The 22,603-nt window shown below is 48.4% G+C and overlaps 1 protein-coding gene across 1 annotated transcript in view; it reads right to left on the bottom strand.

Moving 5' to 3' along the window:
• The window catches only part of LOC122392179 (calcitonin gene-related peptide type 1 receptor-like), a 93,573-nt gene that overhangs the window by 7,433 nt on the left and 63,537 nt on the right, over positions 1 to 22,603 (bottom strand). Inside the window, exons 6-11 of the mRNA XM_043386781.1 lie at positions 19,138 to 19,253; positions 14,052 to 14,143; positions 13,425 to 13,554; positions 10,328 to 10,400; positions 8,703 to 8,862; positions 724 to 848 (exon numbers count right to left, since the gene is read on the bottom strand). Coding sequence (XP_043242716.1) covers positions 724 to 848; positions 8,703 to 8,862; positions 10,328 to 10,400; positions 13,425 to 13,554; positions 14,052 to 14,143; positions 19,138 to 19,253 — 696 coding nt within the window. The remainder of the gene's footprint in view (positions 1 to 723; positions 849 to 8,702; positions 8,863 to 10,327; positions 10,401 to 13,424; positions 13,555 to 14,051; positions 14,144 to 19,137; positions 19,254 to 22,603) is intronic.

The raw sequence follows: 22,603 nt of genomic DNA, 5'->3' as shown, positions 1-22,603 counted from the left end.
CGCAGCGATCAGTGATGCACTTTGGAGACATTGAGTTGAGTACCAATTTCAACATGTAATGCAATTTGCTGGGACGAAAAGTCATCATTGCAATTAACTCCATATGCTCAAACGGAGGGACTCCGCATTCCACAGAGATGGCGTCATATTTTTGTGAGGCGTCGGCACCATGCGCCGTTTGAACGATTGCTCAGGTTCGGGGCCTTGTGTTGTCAAAACAATCGGTTAATTTCCTGTTTTCAGCCTTCTTCTCATTTCCATCGACGCTAAAACACATTTCTTTCTGCGGGCGCGCCCCTGCATGCGTGTTGGTCCCGTTCATTCTCTGACCGCGGCAGGCCAAACACATAAACCAGCCGCTAACGCCGCGCAGATAGCATCGCCGCCGAGAAAGACTGTTGCTGTTGGCGCAACATTGAGCTGTTTATACAGCCCTATTTCAGCGCGTCCTCTCGGCCGGTGAATGCCCACCGACACTTGCTCAGAGGAGCACTATCGCGCCGCGGCCGGCGTAATTTACACCGGCTGTAAGGCCGACTTGTAGCCGCTTGATGATATTAAATTCGACACTGACATCACCCAGCATGGACGCTAAATGTACTGACGCAATCCGCCAGCCACCTGACGACGATGTAGGCTACCCAGCCGACCGGCGCACACAGTTAACCCAGCCGAGGTCACTGACGCTGACCGGAGGTCACTGACCTCTGCGAGGTCACTCACCTGGGGCGGCGCGCAGCTTTCTGACCAGGATCCAGACGATGCGGACCAGGAACACGAAGTTGGCCAACATGGAGGTACAGACGGGCGCAGAGAGCAGCCAGGTGTAGGCCTCCTCCATCCAGCACCTGTGGAGGACCGGAGGGAGGCGGTGGTTAAAAAGGGAACTGAGGGAACGCAGTGTTTAAAAGGGGAACGGCGGAGAGCGGCCGCTAGAAGTCAAACAGCAGAGGGTGGTGGTTAAGAAATGGATAACAGAAAGTAGCGGTTAAATGAAGGACGGGGGAAGAAAGAGAGGAAGCGGGGAAGAAAAGGCTTGTGGGAAGTGGCGACCACATACGATAACAAATGTGAGCTTCCCATTAGTTCAGTAACGCTGTGCTGCTGCCTGCTATTTTTTAACTTCTTTCGTGTTATTTTTTCCTTTCTTTTTGAAAAACAAAGATTATTGCTCTCGCATATGTAACATGAAACGTAAATTCACATCAACCGTCCATCTCGCGCTTTGACAATACCCATTGCGAGTAATTACTTTTCCATTTTCTTTTCACTCATCTCAGGAATGTTTAATTTTGGATTAGCTACCCAATACTGTCGGAATTTTCACAATCTCGCCGTCCAGTCTTTGTGAGGATGTCACCGCTTCTCGCCGGGCGACGAAAGTGGAAAGTGCGAGGGTCTTCAGAAACGTTTCGTTTTCATCACGCCCTTGTGATATTGGAAACCTCCCTCGCCGCTCGGCGAAATATGCCGGCCCGACGGAGGAGATGATGACACAATCGATGACATAATAGGACGAGTGGAGTATGGAAGAGGCTGGACATATCGGCAATATCGCAGGCTGAAGTGCGCCTTTGTCCTTATGATTGCGCATAGGTGCTTCAATAAAACACGGGCTTGACTTATTCATCGGCTAATTTTGAATTTGGAACTTCGGCGTTTCAAACGTTTTCGGCAATGATATGGGCAATGGTCAATGGACAATTATTTGAAGTGGGGAATCTAGGAAGGTTTCCCATTACTAGAATCGTAAGCAAATGCTGCAAGTTGCAATCAAATTTATTTTGTAGTTACACAAGTGGAGGTGACTATATAAAGCACGAAAACCGAAGACTATTCCCAGGCGTTACTCGTAGAAAAGAAAGGGACCAATAATTCGGAGAAAGAGCACTACAATAAAGTATAGTCATAGTGAGGCCAAAGGTGGATGGATTCAGATAAAATGCTTTGACTGGCCAAAATTTGGACCAGTGCTATCGCTGATAGTTGAGACTCCAATGCAGCAAGGATCTTCATCCATGTTTTTATCTATGCCTTCAAGAATACCTACATGAAATTGACAAAACAAAAAATATGTTGAGCAGACCACTTCCATTTCCAACAGCACATCAGCGCGCTGTTTGTTTCCAAAATTGTCTGGCAGCTTTCGTCGCCATTTTCACGGTTCGACTGCATGCTTTGGCAGCGATCGCCTGCAGCTGATGGCTGAGGGCGATTGGCTCGGAATGCCGTCTACCTGGCCCGGCCAACCGAAACATTGCAGCGAGTTCTGCAGCTCCCGAGGGGCTCCCACCGCTTCCCTGTGCCGTGCTGACCCCTACAGATCAGCTGCTGTCGCCTCTGCCGCTCCCATAGACGTCAGAGACGCTGCCACAGGTCAGCAGCTGACCACAATCTCTATCATCCCAACGACTCCGCTCTTTCCATGCGTTCTCGCACAATCCTGACGGATGCTCTGATTTGATGACTGCGGGTCTCGGGCGAATAGACTCCGTATCATTCCCGTAAGTACAACGAGTGACGGCCGGTTGTATGCAGACCATTATCTCATATATTTTTTCCGGACAGAATGTGGCTCGTTATCCAGCTACTGTAAGCTGTAATAACTACTGTGACCGCTGGGAGCTATGTTTCCTGCGCAGAGCCGCCGCATGAGGCGAGGCTCAGCCTCGGTAGCTACCTCGCCAGCCACTGGGGTCACAGCATCATCCGCTGCCGCCGCCCACCGCCTTCATCATCATCTCATCCCACCTCGCTCTTTGTGTGAGCCGCTCCGGACATCGCAGCCTAGATAGGCTCCGCAAAAACGCGCGGACTGCAGCTGAGCTACGGCCTATTTGGCAGCTCCAAAAGCCGCGATGAAAGCAGCAGCCGTTCAGTTCGATTGGTATCATATTTTTCGTCATCTTCACCTCTCAATTTGCTGCGCTCGTCGTGTGACCTGGTGGATGGGAATAGAGGCACACACGGATGCGGACGGGACAGTCCCCTGTTCGCCGATTACACCAGAACGATGGAAAGTTCTGCTCGGCACAACAAGGCACGGACGCAGCTCCGGGGCGGGTCTGGGCGGCTCTGGGCGGGGGCGGGGGCGGTCCAATCACGCCGCTCGCGGACAAAAAGCGTCGAGTCGCCGGCCGCTCAGCACAATCGCCCTCTGATCGCTGGCCGGCCGCAGCCTTTGTCGTGAAGCGCTCGGCCGGACCGGAACGGCGCAGATTTGGTTCACCAGTCGATCACGGGAAAGGGGGATAGAAGGGGGGCAGAGCGGGGCTGGCCAATACAACACGATCGACCTGACGTAACGTGGCTTGCTTTGAGGTCCAATAATGAGTTCAAACCAATGACTCGTGGTATTTAGTAAAACTTCGTTGTGTTTAAAAAACGACAATAAAACTTAACATTCATAAAAGAAATTGAATCAAATCGCTACAATGACAATTGACAATGTCATTATTGTCCTTGCCGTTTTATTAAAAGCCAAGCTCAATAACCTTAAAACTAAGATGGTTATAAACTGTACCTCAGCTATTTTTAAGCAAGGTTTAAGCAATGCTCCGTTCCGTCCTGCACCCGGAAAACATGTAGGTCCGCATAGCTCCCTAAATCATTTATCACGCAATCAACGGGGTAGGCATGTGGCCCATTACCCAAAGCGATCTTTTCCATTCTTCAGGACATCTGCCAGCACAGGGCTCAATAGTCCTCCTCCCAGCCAATCGCAGAGCTCCGCGGGCCTTCGTCACGGCAGGTGACCTGGGTCAGTCAGCTGACTGCGCGGTACGCCCGCAGGCAACGACTGTCGAATGCCCCGGGGCTGAGCGCTGGTGAGGAACGATGGCTCGTGACTGGGACGCCTAGCGGCGCGGCGGAGGGCGAAATGGATTCGGCAACAAGTCGTCGATCATAGTTCACTTATTGGGTCGGAGGATCAAAGAAAATCCTTCACTGCCCCTTGTGCAAGACATATATGGCAATTAGTTAACTCATTCTCTGAAAAATTGACAATTTTAAAATCTTAACGTTTAAATATCTAAGTAGGAAAGGCTTAAATCAAGTCAAACTTTGCGTCGCCAGTAAAGCGCTACGAGAGGTAAGAAATGAAAAGTTGCTTGTAGTTAGTTTAGGTTAGCCGTTAGGTATTGGTAGCATTGCTTTGAAGTTTTTATATTAGCCGGAGACTTGGAGTGCTTTCATTCGCAGACCTTTTGAAGCTGGGCGACTGTGTTTGTTACTGACCGTAAAGGAAGGCCGTGATTACATAATGTCTATTCCGGCTCTCTTTGTTGACCCAAAATGACTGCCTATGCAAGATTGCATGAAGATTGCATGGCAAGAAAATATTGGTTTCGTAACGAGTATTTGTAAACGATATGACTCAAAATATGCTGCCTTTCAGAGGTCCTCACATACACAAGTTTCGCTCGATCCCGGTACTTCAAATACATGGAAGTTGAACATTATATCAACTCCCTACTTAACAAATCATGGACCGATAAATGCCACAACTTGAATGAATTAGACCCAACCAATCTAAGGACACCGTTATGATATAGAGGCACGGGTATCGAGCCACATTCCACTGCACGCCTGCATATGACACGCCTCTTGTCGCTGGCCCTGACAGAAAGTGGCGTCACTCGCACCGCGGGCGTCCCGGCGTCCCACGCGATATGTGAGTTATCACCTCTGACGTCGGTCCCCAGGGGTGCGGATGACACGACGGATGACGTCCAATCAGTCATTAGGTGACGGACGAAATATGGTTTAATCACCGCGAGAGAGGGGTGGGGAGTGGGCCGGCGGCAGAGACACGAGACTTTTACGGAAGGCGGCACAAAGTGCACAATTTGGGATTTGTTCTATGGTTTATGTGCAACAGCACAATTAAGACGTCACAATTCGCACACGTTACGTTCGTGACGTGACTTATACATGCATCCTTGGACATATCCAGACAGTGTACTGACGTGTTTTGCGTCAACAGAGTGCGTTGAACGGCCTTGGCCCTGGTCCCGGACCTCAGCAAAACAGGTCGATTAATTTGACCGAAGCGGGGTGGAGAGCATTCACGCGAAAACTAAGTAACTAACTAGAATTACGAAAAACCGCCGTAGGGGCTTTAAAATATCACCTCCGTGGTTGTCAGAAACCAATTATCTCGTTTAAAATCCTTAAAAACAAATAGTTGGCTCTTTTAAAAAGCTAAACACAATAAAAAATTAATTTGCAGTACTCTTTCAAAACAACTAGGCCACAATTTCATGAAATCGTTACCAAGATAATTTGTACCTAAGCCGTTAACCCTCGCACGACCAGGCCATTTCTCATAACACGAACGACCAGGGGGGGGGGTTGTTACGACCCCCCCCCTTGGCGTTTCGAAACGGAAGGTCGTAGAGCTTAGCGGAAAAAACCAACGGATTGCTCTCAACGAGATCTCGCGATTGGTGGTATATTTTTTGGTCCTAGGTCAACATTTGACCTACTTTTGACCGGTCAAAGGTCAAATTTTCGGAAAAATAGACTTTTTTCAACTTTCGGCGGCGATTGCGGCAAAACGGTGGGAGATATCGACTTGAAACCTTCACTATCGTGTTCCTTGATCAATTCTCTATCGTTTGGTATGTATTTCGTTTCCCTAGCTCTAAAAATGGCGCGTTGGGAGCGCCGGAAGTCGGCAAGGTCACAGTCGGCGGCAGAAATTCGAAAAATCAAAATTTAAATTTTTGAAATCTGATTGTATTTTTGGATTTGGGAGGTCCATTTGCTCCCTATAGAAGCTAATATTGCTGCATATTCCCATTGAGGTGACAAGAATTAGCAAAATAGTGGTTCGGGCGCTTTTCAAAAATAGTACCGGACGCTGTTCCTCTTGTGACGTCATAGCTCCGTGACCTGACCTGACCCGGTCAAATTTCTTATACCATATGATAGCCAATACTTGCCCCAACATGCATGGGAAGTTTCATCACGATCCATCAACCGATGTCCGTACCACCGGCAGGAAACCTCGGGCGTTGGCACTTAGTTTGTGAAAATCCGGCCGGAGGCTGTACCTCTTATGACGTCATAACTCCGTGACCTGACATGACCCGATCAATTTTTTTTCGGCAAAAGATGCGCAAAGGTTGCCCCAGAGGGTGTTGAAAATTTCAGCCCGCTACGACAAGCCGTTTAGCGTGCACTTCGAAAAAACCTCAGGGGGGGGTTGATACAACCCCCCCCCCCCCCTAGGCGTTCTAGGGTTAATTGCTATAGCTAGAACCCGTTTTGGCAACCCCTCACAGACGTGTAAATTCATCATGGCGTTGTCCCATGCTCTGTTAAATCGGTCATAAGGCAAACAGCGACTTAACCGCAGTTGCACCATGTATGTATGTATGTATGACGTATTGACGATCAAGAGCAATCCACAATCGGCGTGGCGATTACACTCCGCTGAAGAGCGAATCGTCTCGCAAGTTCCTCGACTCGATTTGGCGCTTTGATGCAGGGTATGAGACATTAGAATTATCCCCATTAACCCACTGCAATTATTAGTAGGTCAATGCTGCACCATTTGGTTCAGATATGGTTCAGATCATTAGATATCTGATCCTCAAAAGAAGCTCTGAAAAATATCCCCACGACGGAAATCGCTCACAAAACTGCGCACCTGGCATTAACTAACCGATGCCCTCCTCGAGTAATCCAAGACAACCAGGCTCATCATTAAAACGAAAGATATGGAAATGTAATTATGCTCTGCCTTTGATGATGGTGGGGTCTGAGGGTATTTTTCCGATTGCAGCGAACCCCATTAATTCCTTCTCTGCAGACCGCTAAGCGAGCCAACTAGAAGACCAGTATAGCGCCTTTTGGGGCGACTAACGGAGCGAGCGAGGGGGTGAGTCTTGCACGTGCGAAATTTCGAGGGGGTACCTCCAACTGACTTGTGCACGGCACCCTACTGACCGGTTTCTAGCGATGTGCCAAATTTGAGCACAATCGGCCCAGCCGTTCTCGAGATCTGAGAGCGACACCCTGCACGTGCGCACGTGCAAAATGGGTCCCAACTGACTTGTGCACGGCACCCTACTAACTGGTCCCTAACCGTGTACCAAATTTGAGCGCCATCGGTCCAGCCGTTCTCGAGATCTGGAAACGACCCCTGCACGTGCGCACGTGCAACAGCACCCCAACTCTGGCACATGGATATGCAGTGCCTAGTGGGTGCCTACCTACATGCCAAGTTTCAGCGCAATCGGCCAAGTAGTTACCGAGATATTGCAACAATTACAAAACTGACACCTCTTCGTTTTGCACGTGGCACGTGCATAAGGGGTCACCCACATGCATCGGGAATAGTCCAATACTTGGTAGAAGGAATGAAGCTACCCTACAAAAATTACCGCGTGTAAATCGGTCAAGTGGTTGCTGAGATATAAGCCTCGCAAAAGCGTCCGCACGGCCGGCCGGCCGGCCGGCCGGCCGGCCGGCCGGCCGCTCATACTCAGAAATTTCCGTTATTCTACGTAAGACTCCGCTCGCTTCGCTCGCTCCGTAATAACGAAGCGATCATCTAGCGCGTGTGTCTGAATTCTCCCTGCAGTTGACGTCATGGGATATATAAAGCGCTTGTTCGCGAAGCTTCGTCGTCTTTGGTAATGGCAGGGAGCGGAGAGGGAATCAGTGAAGGCCCTTCAACTATAACGAATCAGTGAATATTCGATGCTACAAACTTGAAGGCATTGTATTGCTCATCATGAGAGAAGTTCAGATCAGACGAAAATAATTACGCATCCCACAAACTCATTTTGCGTAAAATTTATCAAAACAGCTTGAAGGCTTGAACAACTTCCTATAGGAAGTTGTTAGGACTTATAAGTCCTAACAACGTGAGTAAAAGAGACACAAATTTACTTGCTTAGGTACAATAGAGACAAATTAAAACTAACCTCAGCGATGTAGGAGTAAGCACTGACATCACTGTTAATAGCAGCAATCTACCCAAATTTGCCTCACCGGAAAGTAACAGTGTCCGCCATCATGACTCCTATCTGTTTTGCGCTGTTCCGACAGCGCCATAGTCAGTCGGTTAGCTCAGCAGAGGAGATCAGAGCCGCCTGACCGCCCGGTTCCACTTCAGTGGTCCGAGCATCAACAGAGCCGGCGGCGCCCGCTCCTCTGAGACCCTCTGCGCCACTGACCGCTCCCCACTGTTTGGACCCGGCCCCGGCGAAGATGACCTGACACTGACGAGGATCTTCGACGAGTGGCGGCTCCGTCTGTGCCCCTCCCGACGGGACAAAGTGGGGTGCGATTGGTGGGGCACAGGCCGCAGGGTGTCGTCAGATGGCTGAGATCATTAATACGACGTACGGATGGGCTCGCAGAGTCGCCCGAAATTGTCGGGTTCGCACGTATGATATGATGTCAGCAGGATCAGGGGTTTCGTCAGCGGCGCAGCGTACAGCTACAGTCATTAAACGTCATTAATTAACGACCATGGCCGTACATTTCGTAACGTAGCTTGAGGTTAGCCCGTATGTCCCTAGAAAGGTAGCTCAAAGCACGTAAACGCTCAAGTTTATTATAGGAAAACATATGGGTAATGTGCAATATTAATTGTATGAACAGTTAATTCAAATGTAGGTCGAAATTTGTTAGTGACCCCGTTCCTCTGAACATGCCGTGGTCCAGGCACCTCTCATACTCACCAGGAGGTGGTCTCTGGTGGCACGTTCGGCGACAGGCCGCGTACCACCGCGTAGATACCCGTGAAGATGACGGGAACGATCCAGCCGATGACGTACAGCCACTTCATCAGTTTACCCTCGGTCACAAACGCCACGGCCAGCACCGTGTGCAGGTAAAGACCTGGGGAAGAGGGTTAGAGGTCAGAGGTCATGTCACGAGTGTCACGGCCAGCACCGTGTGCAGGTAAAGACCTGAGGGTGGGGAAAGGGGTCAGAGGCTAGACACGGGAGTCAGGTGACCTGAGGAGGACGTACAGGTCAGCGATTGTAAAGCAGGGTCAGTCGCAGAAATAAGAAGAGTCTGGACGGGGTCAAATGCAGAAGTCGTGGCTCAAAGGTCAGACGTAGAGATTGGGCTTGTCGCCGGTGAGCTATAAGTAATGCTTTTGTGATGATAAGTGCGATTTAGGATCAGTGAAATCAGGGAGCTAGCAAAAACATTTTCTTACCACCCTGCCAAACAAAACCTTGTTCATATCAGGGCAGCACCAAATAAACAACAAACAGGTTCCCTGCACAACGATTCTGAATGAGCTTATTCAATCATTCTAATATTGCTGCCAATTGCTGCTGTAGCTGTCTACTTTAGCACTTAACATGGTTCTCATGGGTCGTTATCAAAGTCATAACTTCTCATGAACTGTCTTTGATGCCATAGTCGCCTTCTGTAGTGTCGTCGTGATGCCATAAATGAGCTGCCCAGGCGGAACGTTTCGGGCCGGCAGTGATACCCAGCGCCAAGTGGCTGCACCGCATTTACATCTCACCTATCGCATAGTTAGTTGTAATGATCCAAGAACGTCATGCGAATTTAAATTACATATCCGGCCCCGTTTCGGCAGTCATGAGACGATATGCTTAAGTCCCATCTCCATATCCTCACATAAAAACGATAAAAGTGAAACGCCTTCGGGTGCGCTCCGCGGAATAGTCGTCTGGTCATTTTCGAATCCAAGGAGTCTTATTTAAATCCACCATTTGTATTCTAATCGCTGCCATAGAGCGAGAAAAGTCCTTGAGGTAACACTTGGCATCGCGGTAACTTGACGCACTCCGGCTCTCCATTTGGCTCCATGGGAACGGGGCAGTTAGGCCGTTGTAAAACACGCTCGGTTACGGTTACGAATTGCGGACCATTTATTTCCGGTGTTAAGCGGGTCACAGAGAATTGTCTCATCTCCAAAACAAGGAGACGGACTCAGTAATAGGAGAGCGGTGGAAGGACCGACTAAGCGCATTAAAATGGATGAAATCGGCTCCCAAAGTTGCGTAGTTTGCAAGGCACGCTGTGGCACAGACGACGTTTGGAGCAGCTCCAAATGAGAAACAGGGAAGTTAACAGGATATTCTGTCTTATTACGTGATCAAATGTAGCATGAAAACCGCAATGAATAATTTAGCTTCCCTTCTCTCTCCTCATTAAGTCATCACAGGAACTAACCAGAGCAAAGCAAAGGAAAATGGAAGCAAAACTCGTCATGCCTTGTAAAACGGTTAAGAGACCAAACTCAATGCTTGCCACACATTCGAAGCTCATTTGATTAAGCATAGGTATGTTTTCGATTTCATTTACAATAATTGTTTACCTTCGCAGAACATCCAGAAGTAGTTGGCCACCATGAAGTACTGCACTATTATGTGCATCATGCGACACCAGATCTGAAACACAAGCGCAAATATCAGCAAAACACCACATCGACAAGGGCAGTCATTCGTATACGCACCACCAATGCTCTAATACAATCACTTCGATGCCATGCACGCTCCAGCTCTTTTCAGATTATCATGGCCGAAAGGAGGTTAGTTTTCATAAGGCATAATTTCATCAGAGAATCACCCCTGGCCACAGACGTGCGATAAAAGAAATATTTACACAGTGTCCTCAGTATGCCGAGCACGTAATATTCATGTGCGGCGCATAGAGCACTGTCGAACACACATGGAATGCGTGATAGCGTCACCCTAACATACCGCACGAATATGTAATCCGCGCCCACGACGGGCACTCGGCGGGCACCCCTCGGCCGCACTCTGCACCCCTAGTCTGGCAGCCACTTTGCCAGCTGGTGTTGGTGAAAATCAAATCAGGGGCCGCACAAAACCGGCGGCTGCTGACACCGAGCAGCCGGCTGGTCGCGGCAAATTGGAGTGCCCCGCCCGCTGCACTGTCGGCGGCTCTGGCGGGCCGGGCCGGGCCGGGCGCAGGGCGACCTTTTCCGGCCGGGGACGTGGGTCGGGTGCTGCCGCAAGGGCGGCTCAGCTCCCGATCGACTACGGGCTCAATACCAATACCGGAGAGCTGAATTTGAATTATTGCGGTCTCAGCCAAGCCAGGGTAAATCTCCGGTTTGGACACACCGGTATACAGTGTTGCAGACATCCTACTTGTTGCTCAATGCTGTGACAAATCATGACATGGATGGTATAGGTGTCTAAGTTTACAACGAGGGCAAAGTTAATTCACAGATGAAAAAAGAGTACAAATGTATCTTTTAGAATTTAGGATCAAAAGGTAATGGACTTTCCGATAAACCATTTGAATAACGGCATTTTCTGCATTTAAATCAAAGCGGTTCATACTGAAATTGAAATAAGTTGCAGCACGACGGTAGCAATAAATTTGAGGTGGTACAAATTTATTTACAATACATGCACCAATGACCGTCAAGCATTTGTCATTCCTGTCAATACTCGCTGTCGCAGATCGATCGATCCGGGAATAAATCAAACGCGAACAAGAATATTACGGTTGGAAGAATAATGGCACGCCAAATAGCTTTCGGTTTCCATCGACCCCCGTAGTCAGCAGATATTAATCATCGGTAAACAACAAATAGTTCCTTTTTAGCACAATACATGGCTTCCAACCGCTGGGCAGACGCCTTAAAGTAGTTAGCAGCAAATGAAGGACGGATAATATAACTCCTCAATCTTCTATCTATGCACCAATTTCAGTGGAAAACGGCGACCGATCAGCGCTACAATAATTAATTTGCAAATAATTACTTTGAATTAAGCATTGCATCGTGTTTCACGTTATTCGATTTTAATAGATATTAGATCACTAATTGCTTTAATCCGATCAAGTATGCATCTACGGCCTGTCAACCGCAAGATCTCACAACATTCGCATTCCACATGGCCGGTTCGGGACCGGTTTTCCGTTTTATTGACTTCTGATCAATACTGCACGCCGATGTTTGTTACAAACGACCGGGTCGGTACGTCTGTGCGCCGGTTCGAGACGGGTGAGGTCTGCCGTCAATCCGGGACAGCCGTCAGGGTCCCTCGGCCAAACGCACCATGTCGACATAGAATATTGGGTCGCGCGCGCCGGTAAGAATAGATCAGACGCACGCGGCGTCCGACGCCCGACCGCCCACCGGCCACCTCCACTACAAAGGCGCCCCCGACACAAAAACACGGGCACAGCGCGACCGGAAAACCGACTGGGGACTTCAGGAACTGATAGAAGCCGCACTGATTATGGACGCCAACATGGAACCACCTGCAGGGCAGGGGTGAAGCAGGCTCTTCCGTCAAGGCGAAGAGCAAGGTGTGTTGGGGAGCGGGAAGTTGGAATTTATCGCCAATGAACACTTTTGACAACCATTCCAATGATACAACTCCGTTGAGTAAATCGTTAACTTTCTTCCGATTCTGAAGCGCTTTATGGAACTTGCGCATAAGATTTAAAGAACACCGACAAACTTTAAAATCAAAGGAAGGGCCATTGTAGCTTGCGAATTCCTTGGCACAAAGTCGTTCATCAGCAGAGGTCCACTGGTCGTTAGTCTGTTTCAAGTACGTCCCTCGCTCGCCACTGCGGAAGGACAATCAATAGCCCATCTGAGGGACGATTGGCGTATTTGTGAGGCCGGCGCCAATTAACGGCACAATGGAAAATAATTTGGTGGCTTCGAATGAATTATTTTCACACCGTTTCCCGGGCGAAAAGCCGAAGTGGCGGTAATGGTAGTCGGGTCAATAAAAGCCAATTCGATAAAACTGGCTATAGTCCAAGCATAATCAAGTAGAGGTTACGTGGTTATGTAAAATGTTTGTTTTGATCAATTAACATAGCTAATCGGACATCCAAAGTCAGTTTCTAGCGGAACAACGCATTTGTGGTTAGATGATAACATGTGGATCCAGCATAGCGTTGTTTCCACCGGCTCCAAGTCGCCGTGGAAGCCCCAAAGCAGGCAACACCACAGCGGTGGCTGGTGTCTCGACAACCGCAGTGGTAATGGGGCTCGACCGGAGCGGTTCTAGGAAATTGTCGATCGGGCGAAAACATCCGAGGTTTGCACAATAGAGTCTAGCGGTGGTTATCAGAAATGCATTTGATCAGGGGACTGGATAATATGACGGGTCTCGAATGCCGTCCATGTCGTATGCGCATTGTCATACCGTTAGTAAAGCGTTCGCAAATAGAGAAGAACACACTGGGTGTGGTAAAAACCGATGCTGATATGAAACAATGCAATTCATTAACAAAACAAATAATAATAATAATAATTAATCGAATAACTATACCTTTTTAGGATTAAGAGAGAAGTACCAAGTTCCTTGAAAAACGTCACTTCAATCACGATATCCTAGCAAATAATAATGCAGCCTGCAAGTATCTTAAAACTCTTCAATGGCATAATATTTGGCTCTGTTCGTAGCCCTGCTCACCGTGTTATCATTCAGAAGTTTGACGTCATCCACGATGAACTCGTACCACATGATCCACATGAAGTTGTTGATCATGAACGACACGAACAGGTTGATGTGAATCCGGACACGAGTTGAGTTGAGAGTCGTCCTGGGGGAGAGAGAGAGAGAGAGAGAGAGAGAGAGAGAGAGAGAGAGAGAGAGAGAGAGAGAGGGAGGGAGAGAGAGAGGGAGAGAGAGAGAGAGAGAGAGAGAGAGAGAGAGAGAGAGAGAGAGAGAGAGAGAGAGAGAGAGAGAGAGAGAGAGAGAGAGAGAGAGAGAGAGAGAGAGAGAGAGAGAGAGAGAGAGAGAGAGAGAGAGAGAGAGAGAGAGAGAGAGAGAGAGAGAGAGAGAGAGAGAGAGAGAGAGAGAGAGAGAGAGAGAGAGAAGAGCGTTATAGCGCACCAGGCTGACAACACAAACTTTCGGTTATATTGCACAAGAGCGTTTGACTAAGGTATCACAACTTTGTTGCTAAGTATCACTCGTGCTCCTTCTTCGAGCTAAGTAGCATGGAAAAAATGCAGGCATACTTAGCGACCCTCATTGATCCCAACAGGGTATAAGCTCGGAGATTGAGACAAAGGCGCTGCATGGCGCTGAACTCACCGGAAGTACATGAAGATGAGAAGTGAGATGATAATGGCGGCGAGCGAGATTGAGTAGCCGCAAATGTACACGCTGTTGACGACCTGACGTAACTGCAAATAAAACAGATCAGACTGTCAACGGACAGACAGATGACGAAATAAATGTAACCAACAGTCGAGTGATAATTAGCAGTGGTAAATAGAAAGTAATTATTCTATTGTGCCAATTTATAGCCGCCCTGCTAATGTTTGCTCACCCCTCTAGAATAGCGCCACATCGTAAAAGTGTAACAGCTACCCCGCTACATGACACATCACCCCTTTCCTGCCCCCACACACGCACAGGAGGCATTACATCAGACCGCTACTCGATCGCTAGACATTCTTCTGACTAGGACACCCGTGTCCAACGTGTCCATTGTCCGTTCAGTGGACTGCCGGACAGCTCGCGTGCCGGACACGGGGGCAGCATCACCTGATCACCCGTGTCCGATGCCGCACTATGGGCGCACTAACGAGCCCAGGCAGGCACACCGCGTACGGGCACACACGGCGCACGGAAGGGTTAGATTAATGCGTGGACGGTATAAGGAGAGCGGGATACCCACTGACCAGCGCGTGGATCGCGGCTATTCATTACATCGGATTTATCGTGGCGTGCTCGACAAGGCCTACTGTCTCGGCTACATGAGATAAATGTAGGTGTGCCGTCCTATGGGCATTAACAAGAAGTGCTTAACTTAATTAGTGAGCGAACTAAGAGAGAAATGCGCCGAGGTATTGTGGGAACGATACAAGGATCTGGACGCACGCTAACTCTGCAATGCTATTATCAACAATAACCGCAGATTGTTTGAAACAAGCAAATATTTCTCGTTAGAATTGTGTTTCTCTATTTAAGTGGGCTATCACAATTGTCAATTCAAGTGGCTTGAGTGGAATGTATGCGAACAGAAAGACATGACTAACTGAAATGATCCTTCCTATGTTTTTTTTTTCTGTCCATTGCAGCCATAGGGTTTTAGCGCATCCTGATTCTCCGTTGCCTGCTTTCATATAAGGCTCGTAGATATTGCCTCGACATTGCCCTCCAACGTTAAAACGATTGACCGATTAACTTGACTGGAGGGACGGAAGGGGTGAGGAGGCAGTGAGCTTTGGCACTCTTAAGTCTGAACAGCCCTGAGCAGTTGGGGTTGGAGACCCTTAGAGGAGATGACCTCACGGGGATTTGACCTTGATGTTAGCAGCACTAGCAGCAAAGCAGCAGGATAACATATATGTTTGTCCTCACTCCTCGATAATTCCCACCTATACATTGATAGACAAATACTCATTGTCACTTTAGATAACTGGTAAGTGTAGGTAATATGTGATGTGAATACCTGTACGGTGCTAAAACTGATTATTATGATAAATTTCGTCGCTATTTCCGTGCACGATAAGCTACCAATGATTACCGAACAATGCAAATTATTCCGGAAAATGCAAACTGCCAACTGTGAACGCAGAATTAAAACCACCCCACCTCCATGCGACATCCTTAATTCAGTTTCCAATAGCGCGCGCGGCCCACGGATCATCTGAAACTTGATCATTATTCATTGCTACTAACGAAGCAATAACTCAATCGATTTATGCAAAAGCGATCCATCTGGAGACGTCGACCCGATTAGGGCGTCCCGTGGAGCTGAGCTCTGCCCCCCAGAGGGGCCTGTCTGCCCTCCCTGGCCGCGGGCCGCGCACCGCCAAACCCTATTGATAAACAGGGCTGCAAAGCTGCCAACAGAAAACAAACGGTAGCGCGTGTAAAACAGACGATATTGGACCGCCCCCGGCCTCCTCTGGTCGTCCTGGGCGGACGGGCAAATAGACATAGCGTCCCCCTTCCGTTCCCCGCGACGGAAAAACAGCGTGGACCCGGGTGGTGACGAAGAGGGAGCTACGGGGCAGTGGTGCTTGACGCCGTGATAGGTAGTGGTGAAGGTGATGGTGGAGCTAATGGTGAAGCAAATCTATGTTCTTATTGTAATCATCCCTTCCTCAAAGAGCACCACAAGGCACCAGTGTTGTTAATTTCTTAGGTCTCAAGCACGGTGGCATCATTCAGGGAGGGCTGGCGGTGGGCACGTGGATTAATCCGGGGCCAATCGATACAGCCTCCACCGACCTCATCAGGAACCCACGGCCGAGCAGCGGCGGTACGCAGCCACCCATCAGGAGACGGGTTCCTCCAGTCAGCGGTAACGGAGAGCGTCCAGTGCAGCGGCGAGGGGTCACCGAAATAGGCGACCGAACGGCTTGGGGATATGATATGATGGGGATTTGATATGGCCCCTTGTATACCCTTATAATGCTGTAGAGTCCAGCAGATTAGACTCTCGTAAGCCGGTGTCCCGTGGACCTTCCCCCTGCTCTGATGACCGTATTGCAGCGCCGACCGATGATGAAGATCATCCCATTTCGAATTCCGATACCATGCTGACACTTCCATTCCTTGCATATAGAGGACCTTTGGAGAGTAGTTGGGAATGTGTTTTCAGAACTTTGCAACATTTACTGGATGGTTGAGAGTGATTTCGTCAACACTCAGCAATTTAATTTTAATCATATGAATTGTACCTACCCTATGAAGGCAGACTAGACGCATTATCTTCAAGAGCCGTGCGTTCATAAATTGCATACCTTCAGATGTAAGGCGAGCATATTACTAATTAAACATTCAGCCCATTCAGCGATCTTGATTACCTTAAGCAATATTGCAGACTTCTACTACAAAGACTTGCTGAGCCCAAAACTTAATATTTATTTCCAAAGCATTCCAAAAGCAAGATGTGCCTTTGAATATCAGCATTTAAGGAAGAAATGAGAAATCAGCCTACCACACGTTGTCACCTATTACAAAAACTTATTTCGAAGACAAAACATGTTCTCGCCATTGCCCTTATTCGTATAGGCTTCCATGTTGAAAGAAGCCTATAACGCACATCAACAGCTTGTCGTATGTGTGCTTGCCAAAGCTCATCGCCTTCTCACACTGCACAGCATTGATCTCGTGTGAGCCCCACGTCTGTTTTTATTATCATCCCACCTGAGAAGGCAGTCTTGCAATCTGGCAGTGGGGAGCAATCGACAGCGCAATAAAGCCTGCGCGCGTGCCAACTCCAGCGACCGACCTCACCGATGCAGGCCAGGTGTGGTTTTCAGCCCCCCTCCCCCCCCCCCCGCAGTGCACGCGTTTGTAGGACTGTCTGTCAAGTAAGACAGACGATGTGCGCGGAGTGTGGAGGAAGTGAAACGAACACGCCAGAGAAGTGCATTGGGGTGATCCGTCGGAGACACGTATAATGGACGGTCTCGGATGGCATTTCATCAGAACGGTGGTCTCGTCGAGCTGAAATGTGTTTTAATTTTCCGACATTCTTCAATGTCACACTGTCGTGCGGCATTTCACTTAAAAACAAGGGCGTGTAATATGCACCCGACGGAAAATATATCCTTTGACAATAATGCGTGTAATGCCAAAAATGAGAACATGTTTATAATATCATGTCATACCGTTCAAGTGAAAGCGGTGTCTCTCACTTTGGCATCGTATCCTTGCCGTTTGAATTCCTGTCTCTGACATTACTAAAGCAGCCTCTCGAGAGCCACCCCGCAGCAATGGTCGGTCGTTGTCAGTGAACTCGCACTGATCGCACACGGCACGGGCGTGTACCTATTTGGGTGTCCTTTGAACGCTGAATGGCGGCTCGATGGCCCCGTTACCGATCTGTGGTCATTACAGACTCAGTGGTTCGATCGGTTCGATCGGTCACAGGGACGATCAGAACACTACAGAACGATTTGAAGAGATCGAATTTGTAGGAAAAAGTAAACTTCACAACGAAATGGTCCTTAATTTCCAGTAAATAAATAAACTAGCTAGCGCAACCACAACTCCTAAAACATGTGATAAAACTGCCTATCAACATTCAACAATACCAATTTCAACGACCAAAAAATACAGAAACCACCATCCGCTTCAAACTGGGACAAAAGACATCCCACAGTCTCCTCAGCCACCCGCCAGTGAAGCCTTTAGAGGAGCCCGCTTTCATCTGTCATGGCGGCGCGGCGCGTCACCCAAATCCCATCACGTGCGCAGGCTTCGGCGGCGGCCCGGCACTCTATGGTGGTGATTGCGGAGCGCCGGTACGGTATGAGACATGGCGATGGCCCGTTGGGGGGCACGCTCGCAGCCAACAGTGTTCGGATTATCCGTCAGAGCCGGTCGCCGGTCGCAGGAACGCAGTTATCATCGGCGGCGGCACGTCACACCGATGTATTGCACGTGCGAGGAACGCCAAACAGGAGTTTGGGCGATATCAGAAATACCGGAGACAAGATTGGAGGTAGGTAATAAGAGAGCTCAGCAGGATGTGGATAAAGAGACCAGAATAGTTCATCAAATTGCGAGTTGCGTAGTATTGGCCTCGCTCGTTCAAGATGCAATAGTTATTTGGCGGAAAAAGTAAGACCGATCATGTCAGGAATGACTGGTCTTGCTTCTTACTCAAGACGATCGATGGTCTATTTGTGCAGACCGGCTTACAAAGGAGGCTTTTTGCCCAAACCATATCCCGTCCAAATGAGACTCTTGTTAATTTGAACGGTACCAGTGATCGCACGATTCGAGGCTCCTTTGATAAAGCACGTGCTTTCATGTCGACCTCCCTCTAATTTGTCCGTGATTTCCGCTCCCGTCACGAGACTGACCAATCAATTTTCCATCAGTTTTGTGGGCGTATCGTGACCTTACAAGTTCAACGTCCGTCCCACCAGCAAAGCAAAGCATCGATCGACGGGGGCTGTTTGCAAGGCGTTCGTGTGTGTCGTTTATCGATTTTACTGCTCCCGAGCTAACCAGCGACCTAGTGTGACCTGCAAACGCCTGAAACGGTGGAGCTTACGTTGAATTCTGTGGAACTCATGCCTCAATGTAATGTAGAAGTTACGATAAGGTTGGTGCAGAACACACGTAAATGTTGGTGTGAAGAACTCACGCTGAGGACGAGGTACGCGAGGTCCACGCAGGTCAATGTGGAATGTTTAAGTTAACTCACGCTGAGGTCTCGGAGGTCCACGCACGTCGTGTAGTTGGACCAGCCGGACACGCCTGGTGGCGAGTCCGGGTGCCGAAACCACTCCCCGCTCTCCAGACACGAGCGGTACGCCTCGTCTGAAAAGGACAAAAAAGGCCAGTCAGAAGTTCATCAACATAACAGATCAGTACTACAAGCAATATGACGTGAGACGATCAAGTTACGATTGATCACAAGATCATTAGGACTTAGGAGTTAATTTTTCTGAATTATTTAAGCATTCATAAAACACCGCTTCAACTCTTCTGTTTTATGAACTAACCGATTTATGCAATGTAGTCGCACCAATAAAACAAATATTGCTAAAATAGAAGTAAAAGTAGTTTGACCGCCAAAATTGTCCATTTTAGTTTCGCAACACTTTCGCGTCGAATCATTCAAGATGAAAAACTCTTAAAGAAAATTATATGCGGGCGGTATGGTCGCTCTTCTTCTGTTCTTCGTATTCGGTGAATAGTTGCTTGTCAGAAGTTCAGCATACACTTTATCGTACTGTTTCCAAAGCCCACTTCTCTGGAACTTTTCCACCACTTTGAACAAGGTTGGCTTACGTGGGCTTCAAATGCGTGTGACCGGACCGGAGATGAGGAGGGCATTGGGAGGAGAGCGGAGAGGGTTATTGTTATCGATCGACTTGCGGGAACTTTGTCACGCTCTATAGTTCACCTAACAAAGACAGAGGCCACAGTGGGTCTTGTCCCAACCGCCGGCACGCGAGGAAGAAGGGACTGGAATGCTCAGCATGCCATGTGTTTGTACATACACTTATTGAAACCTTTATGAAGAAGGCGCCTTTCAGGACGGAGACATTTTCTCTCAGACTGACAAAAGTCACTCATTTCGGCGGAAGGACTTAACCTCTCCCTCTACGCCAGCATACCTTGCGCCTGGCCTTGGTATCAGCACCGTCCCCGATAACACCGCCACCAGTCACTTCAATACGTCTTAATTGCACCGCAGCTGCCGACATGCATTCAGGCGATCCAGGAAGTGGCGTAACCCATGGGGTCTGGGGTCGGAAAGTCCTCCAGCGGGTCCCGAAAGGCGCTCCCACGGTACCCGGCAAGCTGTCAGTTCAGTTAATACTGAGAATCTGCTGCGGGCCGACTCGCGGCGGCAGCTCTCACGGCCTCCTTAGGGAAACGGGCAATATTCGCGCCTAGAAAATCATCGGCCCACGGGCCACATTGGTGCCGACGCTGCCGGCAGCGGCACCAAAGGCTAGGGCAAAGGTGAACTTTCACGCGATTCCTGGATGATGAATTCTGGATGAAGTTTGTACACTGCACGGAACACGTGGAAAGAACGAAATGTGCGAAGAGAATACCTATCCAACATGTATGGCAAAAGTCAATGATTCAAAATAATTTATATTAGGACCAAAACGCGTTTCGATTATATCGACATCAGTTGGTCGTAAATCAGTCGATTTATGATTTATTTTGGTCCTAATATAAATTATTTTGAATAATTGACTTTTGCCATATATGTCAGTATGAGCTTAAACAATTTCCAGCATATCTGGATATCTTTCAGCTTATCTGGATGTCCAGATATCCAGCATATCTGGATATCAGCATATCTTTCCAGCTTATCTGTGCATATCTGTATACCTATTTGAGGTGCATGTTTGTCGGTTTCTTGGATTAGCCCGATGTGGTGTTGAATTTACACGATAGGCAACTCTTTATAGACGTTATTCGAAATAATCTGATGTGACTAGTTGCTGACTTCTCTGTTGGGATCTGAATATTTCCAGCATGGCATTATGGAACAGATCCTTTGCTTTTAATGAGACAATCTGCAAGGGCATTACTGGGGATAAATACTGATTAGTTGCATATAACAAGCTGAACGGAGTTTTATAGCCTTTTGAACTAAACTAGGTAACTATATCATACAACCAAATAAATGTGTTTGACAAGAGGCATTTGTTGCATGCACAGAGTATACCATAACCTCGACTTTCGTCTTCTTTAGAGAAAAATAGCTTAGACGATCAACCAATTAATTCAATCTATGACGAAAGACAAAAAAAGCATCAATATTTTTGGCTTCCTTTTTACTGCAAAGAACCTTTCATTCAGTCAGGAACGTTTTACTTCCAATGTTGTAGCAATTTCGCAGTTCTATGCCTCCGTTATCCACGCTCACTTTTTATGACATTTTTACGCGCACGCGTCGAATGGATACTGGTATTGGAAAATCCAGAGCCAAGCCGCCATCCAGATTATGTGACTCGATTAGTCCGTGAGCTCACTCACTCTCTCGAACAGAAATGCTCTCATGTGACAGGATAAGATCAAACGTGGGACCGACTCACGCGAAAAGGAATCTTTCGTCGAAAAACATTTTCAAAATCTTACTCGCATTCGCACAGTATGTCCTATCAGATGATATGAATACCGAATGGTTGCTGAGGTGGAGACCAAGTATTCATATGTTTATGCCTGGAGTCTTCTCATACCTATCTCTAATCATATTTTGCTTTAATTAAAATGCAGGAATCTGATGACAATCTTCCTTACAAAACAGCTTGACTTCATTCGCTCCAGGCTATCTTTCCTTGCCACAAACACGTCATAATATGCGGCCGATAGCGTGGCTGGTATCACAACAGGCCGTCGCTCCTCCTCTCCTATCGTACCGGGTCCGGAAACAGCGGTCCAAACGGTGGCAGAGGCCGGCGAGCGGCCCGGCCAATCCCGTCCAATCAGCGCGCCGGAGGCAGTATACGTCACTAGTGCCGCTGATCTACGTCACTGGCGACGATTCCGACGCAGAACACTTCCTGGGGCGAATGGCCCGATCAGGCCCCACGATGACCTCCCGGCCGGCCGAATTTGACCTCGGCGCAATGTCCATTGTCCACCAAGGGGAGTTGAATGAAGCGATTAACCTTGAGAGCCAGAGAGGGTCCAATAAAAAAACGGAATGTAAGGATGAATCTTCGTTTCCATCTTCCTATTGACAAAATCAGTTTGCCTGTCTAGCAAAGGTATCATTACTACCCGACTGGGCTTCCGGTTTCCACTTACTTAGAAATCGCCTATAGGTAGCCTCTAAAAAGTCTCATCGTTCTAAGAGGTGAAATTTACGACTTTGATGGGATTTCCACACGAAGAAAAGATACAGGACGATGATAAATGAACGACAGTAGTAAATGTCACTATGCGCTTTGTCGTGTCGGTGCACGCCGTCATGTGTCATTGCGCACGGCGTCGTGTGTCATCACCCGGAGACAGGCGAGTGTCGTACAGCGCAGCGCTGCCTTACATAATGACCTCCCGAGCCGCCTAATAGCACCCATTGAAGGGCATCAGCTGTGCCCGTTTGAACGCTAAGCATCTACACGTGTTGAATGAAGGCACACTTGAGCGTCGAAACTGCTGTCGATATAAAACGGCCAGTGACGAAGCTCTCTCGC

This window comes from Amphibalanus amphitrite, unplaced genomic scaffold, assembly GCF_019059575.1.
Source record: "Amphibalanus amphitrite isolate SeventyFive unplaced genomic scaffold, NRLGWU_Aamphi_draft 000473F_arrow, whole genome shotgun sequence".
In the NCBI taxonomy this organism is placed as follows: Eukaryota; Metazoa; Arthropoda; class Thecostraca; order Balanomorpha; family Balanidae; genus Amphibalanus; species Amphibalanus amphitrite.
The sequence above is the reverse complement of the archived record's forward strand: the minus strand, read 5'-3'. Positions and strand labels throughout refer to the sequence as shown.